Source organism: Urocitellus parryii, chromosome 11 (assembly GCF_045843805.1).
Source record: "Urocitellus parryii isolate mUroPar1 chromosome 11, mUroPar1.hap1, whole genome shotgun sequence".
In the NCBI taxonomy this organism is placed as follows: Eukaryota; Metazoa; Chordata; class Mammalia; order Rodentia; family Sciuridae; genus Urocitellus; species Urocitellus parryii.
This window is the reverse complement of record NC_135541.1, coordinates 11,823,795-11,835,893: the sequence shown is the minus strand read 5'-3', so window position 1 is coordinate 11,835,893 and position 12,099 is coordinate 11,823,795. Positions and strand designations below refer to the sequence as shown.

The 12,099-nt window shown below is 50.7% G+C and overlaps 1 protein-coding gene across 2 annotated transcripts in view; it reads left to right on the top strand.

Annotated features, from left to right (window-relative positions):
* Capzb (capping actin protein of muscle Z-line subunit beta) overlaps positions 1 to 12,099 on the top strand; it is a 116,476-nt gene that overhangs the window by 94,592 nt on the left and 9,785 nt on the right. For both annotated transcript variants that reach the window (XM_026400801.2, XM_026400800.2), the window contains exons 5-6: positions 3,273 to 3,414; positions 3,893 to 4,009. In XM_026400801.2, the coding sequence (XP_026256586.1) occupies positions 3,273 to 3,414; positions 3,893 to 4,009 (259 nt within the window). The remainder of the gene's footprint in view (positions 1 to 3,272; positions 3,415 to 3,892; positions 4,010 to 12,099) is intronic.

The following is a 12,099-nucleotide window of genomic DNA, read 5'->3' as shown; positions in this document are numbered from 1 at the left end:
TAGGTCCTAGCACGCCTGCCACCCCCACAGAGCGCGCCCGATGCACTCAGGGAGGGAGCGCCTTCAAAGGCAGCAGCCAGCAGCGTCGCCTCCACCTCCACTGCCATCCGTTCTGTATTAAAAGTCATGCTGTAACGAGGATCCTGCCGTGGATACTGTCCCAGCTGTTGCTCACGCAACTCTGTGGGAAAGCGCTAGTGATGAGGTGCCAGGTGAAGAAGGCCGAGCTTGACATGGTGCCGTTGCCGTGCAGATGTCACGGAAAGATTAGGCCATGGGCAATGACTGGAAGGGACTGTGGAAAAACCAGGTTTATGGGCATGTTGATTTACGGTATTGCGGGTTAATTTTTAAATTTCCATCTTTTATAATGTGCTTGTAAAAAGTATTTTGGGGGATGGATAGTAACCCACAGGCGGTCACAGTTGAGCTTGCGTGTCACCTCCTTCATCTCTGGCATTTGGAAAGGAGACCTGGTCTCTGCGGCCCAAAGGGAAGCGGAGGTTGCCAGAGAGAAGCTGCCCAGCGTGGGAGCCGGGCCACAGGCTGGGGCGTTGGAGTGGAAGTAGCCGGTTCCACCTTATCAAATATTAATGCTGCTGTTTCATTTTTTTCTGGAAGAAAGCAGAACACTAAGGGATGGGCGGAGGGGACAACCTTAGCCACCTGGTGCTTTTTAACTGGTCACCAGATGATGTGAAGAGGGCTATCAAGCCACCAGGGTTCCTCCTGGTTCCCTTCAAGGGCAGCCCGACCCTGCTGCTCCCCAGTCCCCAGCACACCGAGGAGCGGCCCTCCCCGAAAGCAGACCTGGTGGGGAAACTGTTAGAACCAGGCCACTTGTCACCAACAGGAAGGTTCCCAGAAGGCTCCCCTCCTCCAGCCTCTTGAGTTGTTAACTTCTGACCCAAGCGAGTCACCAGAACGCAGGGGAACAAGCCAGAAGGATCCTAGCGCACGCTGCCGGAGCACTGCAAAACTTCTTGTCCAGAAGAGCTCCCATCTAGAGGTGACCGAGCGATCTCCACATGACCCAGGAGCATTCCAGAGTGGCCTCGTGTGTGCCCGTTGCAGAGCTGGTCCCGAGGAGGATGGCTCCACAGAGGGAGAGGGGACCTCAGTCCTGAGCCACAGCACTTCTCTGCTTGATTCACCCACCGGGGAAGGGGAGTTGGAGAGAGATTAGGAACAAGGGCATTTGTGTTCCAGAGCAGGGTCCCTCTGCGCCCAGTGTGGGCTGGTGTCCCAGGCTTTGTCCCTGCATGCTGTACTTCTCCCAGCCCACACTGTCTGAGGCCTCCTCCGCGGTGCAGCCAGCACTGAGCTCTGTGTCTGGCACCTCGAGGTACACCTAGTGGGTGCTCACTGAGGGGACAGGCCTGCTCTCTTCCATCCATGCCACTGGGAGGCAGGCCAAGAATATGACCGCTTGACCCCATGCAGGAAGTGGGATGAAGAAGTGGTGACAGGATGTGGTCCTGCAAAAGAAGGCTGGCCTCTGTCCTGAGGGACTCCAGAAGGGAGGGGCAGGTTGGCCCCCTGGGCAGGAGGCTGGGGGGGCACTCACAGGTCAGCGAGGCGCCCAGTGGTGTGAGCATGTGCAGGAGGTTCCCTCCTGGGTAGAGCGGCTGCTCCCTTGGTCTGATCTGCATCTATTACGTGCTGACCTGTAGAAGAAACATTGTAGTTAGAAATAGTTTTACACTTAGGTAAAATTGCAAAACAGTGTAATGGGCCCTTGGTGTCTGCAGTGGTTTGGTTCCAGGACACCCTCTCCCCACCTACGGAGTGCTCAGATGCTCGTGTCCCTCATGTAAAAGTCCATACATCTCAGTACAGATGTGATTTTTCTCTTTTTGAATATTTTCAATCTAAAATTGGTTGAGTCCAAGGATGTGGAAGCTGTAGCTACGGAGGGCTAGAGCTCTGCACACCTCCACCCCTGCGCTCTGCACACTGGCACTTGCCACGTGCGTTTCTTTATTGTAGAACAGCTGTGTCGGGATGTAATTCACAGATGCGTGTTCGTTTTGGGTACTTTTATTTTAACGTCAGAAACAACAGTGATTATTTGTCGGTTATCTACTTTCCTTTATTGTTTTGATTTCTTCCCTGTAAGTAGATGTAAGTAGATGTTTTCCCCATGGTCCAAGTTCACATAGCTGCTCCCCAGTCGCCCTCAGCAGGTCGTTGCTTGCTGAGCACCCCACAGCTTTGGGCTGTGTCTTGTGCCTGCTGTACACCTGCGGCCAGCCTGTGGGCTGCCAGGCCTGAGGTCCCGTGGTGGCGCCACCCCTGCTGGCCTGCTCCCCGAGATGCCTGCTCTACTGTTCTCTCAGGGCTTCTGTGGTCCCACAGGCCCTGGGCTTTCTGGTAAAAAGACCCGTGATTCTGACCTCTCAGGACAGAGCTGTTGCCTGCAGAGCTTGCAGTCCATGCAGCTGGTTCCGCCCTCCAGATCTCTCCTCAGGGAGCTCCTCAGCCACAGCAGTGGATGTGGGCCCTAGGGCTTGGGATCCCGGCTCCTTAGCTGTCCTCCCGGCCTTTTCTTTCCCTCTTCCCTTTGATCATGATCAGGGACTTCCCATATTGACTTGGAGCTGAGGAGGAAGCTCTTGTCCTGAATTTAGCCTTCGATTCTGGTTGGGGTTTTGTAGCAAGTTGTTTTAAAGAACTGACAGGAGAGCCTGGGGTTTGACTCAGTGCTAGAGCACTTGCCTGGCACGTGCCAAGGCCCTGGGTTCAATTCCTAGCAGTCATTAAAAAAAAAAAAAAAACACCACCACTACCACCAATAGGAGCCTTGGCCTGCCTGGCTGGGGAGGCAGGGCTGGCTGTGTTCCCCCATTTCCCTTCTCAGAGAGCCTTCCCATCGAACATCAGACGGAGTCATCTGCAGTAATGACTATTCCAGCAGCAGTGGCTTCCATTGATGGTCTGCTGTGTCACTCACTGTGATGAACCCTTTATCTGGGCAGAATCTGAAGCCCAGACACACTTAGTAAGATTAACAAAGACACAGAGCTCAAAATCAAGGGATTATGACTCCTAATCCCTTGCTCCTTCTGTTACCCCATTAAGGATGCAGCACCCTCTTCTAACTAAAGGATGATCAAGATACATCCAAGGATGGGCCCTGGAAGCATTACAGGGAGGGTCCTTAATCCCAGACAGTTGTCTAAGTGCGTCCTTGCCAGGTGACAGCCCAGGACTCAGGCTGATGATCTGTAACTCAACCTGGCCTCTCATGGGCACACGGCTGTCTCTTGCAGGTATTTTGAAGGCGGTGTCTCATCTGTCTACCTCTGGGATCTAGATCACGGCTTTGCTGGAGTGATCCTCATAAAGAAGGCTGGAGATGGATCCAAGAAGATCAAGGGCTGCTGGGACTCCATCCATGTGGTAGAAGTGCAGGTACAGCCTCCCCAGCAGCTGGCAGCCAAGGCCTCAGCACAGCAGTACAGCCCTGTTGTCCAGCAGGTGTTCCCCTGAGGGACCTGCTGTGATCCATAACAGTGCCCGGATGGCGTTTAGTCAAGATTGCAGTGGTCATTGAAGATAAAGATCCTGAAAGGACCTACTGTGTGAGACTGTAGGTCCTGCCCTTCAAAAGCCATTTGGGATTTTTTAAAATATATTTTAGGTGGACACAATATCTTTATTTTCTTTTATGTGGTGCTGAGGATCGAACCCAGTGCCTCATGCATGCCAGGCGAGCGCGCTACCACTTGAGCCACATCCCGAGCCCACCATTTGGGATTTTTAAGGAAGGTAGTGCTGCAGCGGTGACTCAGAAAGTGGCACATTAGGGTGACCCTGAATTCAGGGGCCACTTGAGGCCCTCCTCAGCTTGGTTTGCACCCCAGTTCTGATCTCTGTCTCATTCCCCCAGGAGAAGTCCAGTGGCCGCACTGCCCATTACAAGTTGACCTCCACGGTGATGCTGTGGCTGCAAACCAACAAATCCGGCTCGGGCACCATGAATCTCGGAGGCAGCCTCACCAGACAGGTAGAGTTCCTGTTGGCAACCTCTTGCCTGTGTCCACGGTGGCCAGCCTCAGAGCTGACCTTCTGCGGGACAGGCAAGCAGTTCTCACTTAGGTTGGGCGGATTTGACCAGCTGTAAATCCACGTCCGTTTGCAGATCAGCGCTCAGAGCTACATGCACCGCACACTCCTGTCCTTTCCCAGCTGGCTCCTTGCTAGTAGGATAAGGCTCAGCCATGGTTTCTTCTCACTTACCAGGGTCACCTCACCCTGTGCGCCAGGCACATGTTGTGCTCTAAGGGGGGGTACACTGCTCCACTCGGCATCCCTGTGGCCAAAACTGGCCACCAAGTCAGGTCACCTCAGCTCTGAGTCACTCTTCAGCAGCTCAGGGTCTCTGCATCTCGCTGTTCAGCCCAGTCTGAGGACCAGCATCAGTGTCATTGAACAGCTTGTTAGAAATGCAGGAATCTGGGCTGGGGCTCAGTGGCAGAGCGCTTGTCTGGCATGTATGAGGCACTGGGTTCAATTCTCAGCACCACATATAAACAAATGAATAAAATCAAGGTCCATCGATGTCTTTAAAAGAAGTGTAGAAATCATGGGCCTCACCTACACCTATCACCTCAGGATCTGGCATTTTAACAAAATTCTCCAGGGAGTTCTTCATAAGCAATAAATTTGAGAAATGCCTCTTGTCCATTTCTCTCATCTCTTTTCTTTGGGTATCACTAGCAACCAGGCCCCACGTTTCCCTCCCAGCCTGTGTCTAAGGTGAGCTTGGAGCCTGGACTAAAGGCCCCGCCTGTCCCTCACACCAGCTGCTCTCAGTGTCAGCATCAGACACTGCTGGAAGAATCTAAGTGGGTTAAGACTCTGCGTCCATTCAAAGGGAAATTCCATTCTAACACCTTGACACCTTCAGGAGCCTTCCATGTCTGTCCCGAGAGAGGACTTCACCTGGGCCCATGTAGTGCAGCAGGAAGCTTTGTGTAAAGGGGAAAGAGAAGGCCCATGGGGAGCAGTGCTTGGCTCAGACAAGTCAGGACTGGCAGAAGCACAGCAGCCTGGAGGGCTTCTGGAGGGAGCTTGCTGCTTCTCCCCTCCCATTCTGGAGCTCCTGACTTTTCAGTGTGAGGATAAGAAAACTATGCTTGGGGCTGGGAATGTGGCCCAGTGGCAGAGCATGTGCCTAGCACCCCACATACACAAAAGATAATTCGATTTTTAATAAGTTTGCGGGGGGCAATACTAGGGATTGAATCCAGGGTGCTCTACTACTGAGCTAGGTCCCCATCCCCTTTTTATTATTATTATTATTATAATTAGTTACACATGACAGTAAAATGCATTTTGACACATCATACAAAAATTCTTCTGGTCATACATAATGTAGAATTGGTCATGTAGTCATATATGTACTTAGTTTAATAATGTTTACTTCATTCTGCTATCCTTTCCACCCCCATACCCCCTCCTCCTCCTGTACTCCCATCTGCGTAATCCAAAGTACTTCTATCCCCACCCCCTTATTGTGAATTAGCATCTGCATATTAGAGAAAACATTCAGCCTTTGGTTTGGGGGCATTGGCTTATTTTACTTAGCATGATATTCCCAGTTCCATCCATTTACCTTCAAATGTCATAATTTCATTCTTCTTTAAGGTTGAGTAATATTCCTTATTGTTTTGAGATGAGGTTTCTGTATGAGTTGCCCAGGCTGGCCTCAAACTTGCAATCCTCCTGCCTTAGTCTTCCAAGTTGCTGGAAATACAGGCATGTACCACTGTACCTGGGAAGTAGCTCTTATTTTTTCCCTTATTTTTTATTGGTTTATTATAATTGTATATAATGGGGGCTTTTTGTTACATACCCATACATGTTTACAATATAGCAATGTAATTTGGCCAATATAATTTCTCAGTATTTCTCCCCTCCCTCCCCTTCTATCCCCTTCCCCCGCCCCCACTTTCTTCTTCTATTGGTCTCCCTTTGATTTTAATAAGATCCCCCTCCCCCCCACACACCTCTTTTCTTTTCTTCTCTAGCTTCCACATAGGAGAGAAAACATGACCCTTGACCTTCTGAATTTGGCTTCTTTCGCTTAACGTAATGTTCTCAAATTCCATCCGTTTTCCTGCAAGTGACATAATTTCATTCTTTATGGATGGAAAAAAAACTCACTGTGTATATGTATCACACTTTATTTTACCCATTTATTGGTAGACCCCTAGGCTGGTTGCATAATTTGGCTGTTGTGACTTGTGCCGCTGTAAACATAGTTGTGCGTGTTTTCACTGTGTATGAAGAATTTAATTCTTTAGGATAAATACCAAGAAGTGGGGTAGCTGGGTCATAAAGTGGGTCCACGCCTAGTCTTCTGAGGAACCTCCGTTTGGATTATGGATTTTCATAGTGGTTGTTCTGATTTACAGTCCCACCAACAGGGTAAAGGTGCTCCTTTTTCTCCACATTCTCTCCAGTATTTATTATTGTTTGTATTCTTGATGGCTGCCATCCTGACTGGAGTGAGATGAAATCTCAGTGTAGTTTTGATTTGCATTTCCCTGATCGCTAAGGATGTTAAACTTTTTGAAATATATTTATTGCCATTTGTATTTCTTCTTTGGAAAAGTGGTTAGTTCATTGTGTTCATTGGGTTGGTTTTTCAGCTGTGAAGTGTTAGTTTTTTATGTATTCTGGGTATTAATTCTGTCCGAAGAGTAGCTAACAAAAGTTTTCAGCCTTGGTTTTGGGGGATTGGCTTTGATGCCATCCTGTTTATTAACTCTTGGCATTATATCCTGAGCTTTGGGGGTCCTTGCCTCTCTGCTGGATGTTCACCCTGCGTTTTCTTCTTAGGGGTTGCATAGTTTCTGCTCTGATTCCGAGATCTCTGCTCTATTTTGAGTTGACTTTTGTGCAGGGTGAGAGGTAAGGGTCTGCTCTCCTTCCTCTATGTGTGGGTAACCAGTTGCCCCGGCACCATTTGCTTTAAAGGCTGTCTTTCCTCCAGTGTATGTTTTGGGCACCTCTGTCAAGGATCGGAAGACTGTAGGTGGATGTGTTTGTCTCTGTGTCCTATTCTGTTCCCTTGGTGTGGGTGTCTGTTTCACACCACGGCTGCGTTGCTGTAGCTCAGTAGTACAGTTTGAAGTCAGGTTGTGATGCCTCCAGCATTGCTTTTTTGGCTTAGAATTGCCTTGGCTATTCTGGATCTTTTATTCTTCCAAATGAATTTTAGGACTGTGAAGAATGTCATTAGTGTTTTGATGTGGATTTTATCTAATCTGTATATTGCTTTGGGGAGTGTGGCCATTTTAAAAATATTGATTTTGCCTGTTAATGAACTTGTGAGGTCTTTCCTTCCATCTTCTTGTACCTTCTTCGATTTTCTTTCTGCAGTGTAGTGTTGTATATTTCCATTATAGAGGTGTTTCACTTCCTTGGTTAATAGATTTATTCCTAGGTTTTATTTGTTTTTGTTTTGAGGGTTTTGTGAATGAGATTGTTCTCCTGGTTTCTTTCTCTGCAGATTTATTATTGGCATATAGTAATGGATACGTTGATTTTGTTCCCTGCTGCTTTGCTGCATTGTGTATTGGCTCTAGCAGACTTCTGGTGGGGTTCTTTGGATCTTCTAGGTAGAGGATCATGTCATCTACAAACAGTGTTACTTTGATGACTTCCTTTCCTGTTTTTATCCCTTTTATTTCCTTCTCTTGCCTAGGTGCTCTGGCTAGAATTACTAGAACTGTATTAAATAGGAGTGGTGAGGGTGGACAGCCTCATCTTGTTTCAGATGTTAGAGGAAATGCTTCCAGTTTTTCTCCATGCATTATGACATTGACTTTGTTTTGTACGTGGCCTTCAGGATGTTGAGGGAGGTTCCTTTTTCCCCAGTTTCTTCAGTGTTTTAATCATGCATGGGTGCTAAATTTTTTTGAAGGCTTTCTGCATTTATCGAGATGACCAAGTGATTTTTGTCCTTAATTCTAATTATGTGATGAACTTCATTTGTTTACTTGCATATGTTAAACCATCCTTGCATCCCTGGATAAAACCAACTTGGTTGTAATATACAAACTTCTTAACATGTTGTTGAATACAGTTTGTTAATATTTATTAAGGATTTTCTCATCTAAGTTCATCAAGGGTATTGGCTGTAGTTTTCTTTCCTAGATGTGTCCTTACCTGGTTTTGGTATCAGTGTGATACCAACTGATAGCTCTTGATAGAAAAAAATATATGGCAGAAAGGGTCAGTTTAGTAAATCTTTTAAGCAAATTTGTATTCTGGGATGGGGTTGTAGCTCAGTGGTAGAGTGCTTGCCTAGCATATGTGAGCACCGGGTTCAATTCTCAGCACCGCATATAAATAAATAAAAAATAAAGGTCCATTGACAACTAAAAAAAAAATTGTATTTTACTAGTGACAACAGCTTCATTGTGCTTTTAAAAAGCAATGGCAGTGTAGAAGCTGGCCGGCACTCCCAAGGCTGCACATGGCCCTCAGACCACCTGTGGGCTTCATGCAACCCCTGCCACACACTCACACCCCCACTGTGTCAGGGTCTTTGCTATGTTAGGGAACCAGAAGCCAGAGGGAGCTTGGGAGCTTGGAATGTCCTGGTCTGGCCTCTGGGCAGGGCTGTCCCCACCCGGTCCCAGCAGGAAGCACTGGTGTGCTCTGGGGTGGAGTCCATCTTGCTGCATGGAAACAGACCTTTTCCTTCCAGGAGCCACTGACTGGCAAGGCCAGTAGAACCCCCAGGGAGCCAGCTCCAGCACCGCCTGCCTGCCTACCCCGCCACTTGGGGAGTGGGTGGGAAACCCTAAATCTGTATCCGGAGACTGCTTCCTGCATCACTTACCGCTCCGAACCGTTTATAATTCCACCTGGTATACAGTGACCTGGACAAATATTTAATCCTCAGCCTTCCTAATAGTCTCAGTCAGAGCTGTCAGCCCATGGCCAGCGCCTGGTTCCGGCCTGCCTTGTGCAGGGGCTCCTGCCAAGCCAAACAGGCCTGATGAGTGGCTGTCCTTGGCACACCTGGGCGGGGCCACGGGCCTTGTTTGCATTGCCTTTTGCTCTTGGGGCTTAATGAGGAAATTCATGCCTCTGTCATCATTCTTACAGCCAATCCCATAGTTCATCTGGGTGCAGCAAAGCTGGGGCTCCTTTCCAGTGTAAGTAACTATGAAAGGGGGGAGGGGAGCAGTGAGGTAGACAAATCTAAGTTAATGATGCGCAGCTTCTGGGCAAGCAGGGAAAATAAGAGGTGAGGGGTTTAGCTACAAGTCCCGGATGAACCCTGGAAAAATGTCTGCAGTTGCTGTGGATGCAAGATGAGGGGTTCCAGGAAAGTTGGGCAAATCAGTCATTCACAGTAAACATGCGCGGTTGTGCAGGCTGACTCTGGTTAGACTGTAAGCAAGGTAGAGTTATCCTTCCCGTTTAACAGATGAGGAAACTGAGGCTCAAGCTGCTAAATAACTTGCCTGCCGTGGCTTGACCAGTAGAAAGCAGAGAGGATTTGAACCCAGACTGGTCTGACAAAAGAAAATCCATCTGTGCTGCTTTCTACCACACCACACCCTTGCTGTCAGTCTGCCCCCCCACCCCCCACCTGCCATTCAGTAGTTGCTAAGTAAACACTCAGATGGAAGCATGCTGAGCAGTGAGCTCAGTGTGGGCAGGACACTGTCCCCTGGGCTTCTGAGAAACCGGTTGACCCCAGGAGGTGCGCTTGCTGCTGGAAGGAGTGAGGAGGGAGGGGGTTAGCATGAACAAATCTGCATTTTCAGGCCATGGCCCTGCCAGTTGACATGGAGGCCAGGTTGACAGGAGAGGGTGATGGCCGGACTGGGCACCCCCCAGGGGGCTGGAGGAGATGAGCCTGTGGCAAGGAGGTCAGTGAAGAGGTGGGTGGCAGCTGGAGCCAGTGATTAGGCCACGGAAGGAAGGGGGTCAAGGAGGAGCCTCAGGATGGGAGGTGTTTGGGAGCAGAGCCGTCAGGGCCAGGTGACCCCAGGGTATGAGCAGTGGGGTTGAGGGGGCTTCCTCATTCCAGCACTGCACAGTCCTCAGGGCCAGGCTGGGCCCCGTCCTCAGCAGCATCCCACGCTCAGCCCCCATCGGAGAGAGAGGGAGGCCCTGTGTTTGGGGAGCTGCCTCACCAGGACCTTGGTGCTGGGCGAGGACCTACAAGCTGTCCTGGTCAGCCGTCAGAAGCCCCCAGGGTACGGCCAAGCAGTGTCCCCATCCTCCTGTCACACTCCTCCCCCAGCAGCAGCGGCAGCAGCAGCCTGTCCCGGGCCCTTGCCTGTGTGTGTGACCCCGGCACTCCCAGCCCTGTCTGCGGGAGCTTTCCCGTTAGGTGGCTTATGGGGCGCAGGTGAATGAACTGAGAGCCACCCTCAGTGGTGCCTGTCACTGTGATGAATGGCAGCTCATTTCCCAGCTGGCCAGGACACTCCGAGTGTGAGCTTGTGCCCAACCCACCGCCACAGTGGCCTTTCGTTACCGCCACCAGAGACATCTCAGGGACATCGGTTAGAAAGTGCTTTGGCAAGTCCCCGCAGCTGTGGGCTGTCAGGGAAGGTGAGCTACAGGCCTCGTGGGGGCTCATACGGCCTCCTGGAGCCCTACTGCCAGGGCCGGGGGGCGCATGTGAGGGCAGGTGAGCAGAAGGAGCCCCTTGGCAGGCTTCCAGAGGCCCCAGCAGGAAGTCCCGGAGCAGGTAAAAAAGTGGGGGTTGTGTCAGAGGCAGAGCACTTGCCTTGCATGCCTGAGGCCCTGGAGTCGGTCCTCAGCACCACATAAAAATAAATAAAGATACAATGTCCATCTACAACTAAAAAAAAATAAGAAAGTGTGGGGCGCCAGGTACCAACGTGGTGAGCAGGAAGCTGCACTGAGGGACCACTACGCCCATGCGACGGCAGAGGCGTGGGAAGGAGGCGGGCCGTGTCTCTGGTAAGAGATTCACAGTCGCCCATCTGGGGAAGGGCCTGCAGATGTTCAGTTGATATTTTTTTCAGATTGTAAATATTTAGACACAGAGGTGGGATGTTCTGTCAGATGGGGCGACCAGGTTGGGCGTGTGCAAGCAGCAGCCCTAACATGTCTTTGGGACAGTAAAACCCAGCTGTGGCACTTGTCCCTAGAGCCCACAGGAAAGCCCTCCCAGACTTGGGCTGGTGGTTAAGCCAGGCGTGTGGTTTCGTAAGGGGGACAAAGCTCCGGTCCTTCCTTCCAGCTGGAGGGAGCCCATGGTGAGCCAGGCCAAGCTCAGGGCAGGTCTGGGAGTCGGGCTTGCCGAGGTGCAGCTGCAGCAGCTCCTGTGTTCATGAGGTCGCCTGGGTGGTGACACTCTAGCAGGAGGGCTTCTGAGACTGGTTGGGCATGTGTCCAGTGGCCTGGGTGGGCTGACCCAGCCCCAGGCTTCCTCCCTGCACCCTTCCCTGACCGGGGGACAGGGCGGGAGTGGATGAGGTGGGGAGAGTGGATGAGGTGGAATTTCTGAGCCCAGCTTGTGGTTTGCTCTCAGCTCTTCTGGTAAAGAATGTAGATTAAATGGCAGCAGAGGGGTCTCTGGGAAGGTAACGGGCTTGGGAATCATCCAGACTTGCGTTCAGGGCCTCACCCTGTGCTTTTGAGCCATGTGACCAGGACAAACCACTTCACCTCTCTGAAAAGCAGGGTTTTCACTGTAGAGTTGGCGATTCTACTTTGAAAGCTCTTACCATGTCAACACATTTTCCACTCCATAAAGAGCAGCTCTTACTGCTGCTGCCACCAGTCTTCTAGAATATGTGCAGTTTAGACTCTAGGTTTTCCTACACTGGGCAGTCCTGGCCTTCCATGGGCAGCTGTCTGACCACTGTCTCTGGCTTGGCGGCAGGTTATTCTGCCTCCAACCAGTCTCGTGCCACAGCACAGCTTGGCAACCAGGAGGACACCGAGGGCCAGAGGGTCGGGGTGGAGCTTTGTTCTGACGGGCCCTAGAGCTGCCACTCCGTGGGCTCCACTGTTTCCTGTGGTGGCTCATCGTGAGCTGAAGGTGAGGAGGTCAGAGCTAGACAGCCAAGGTCCCTGCTCTGCGCG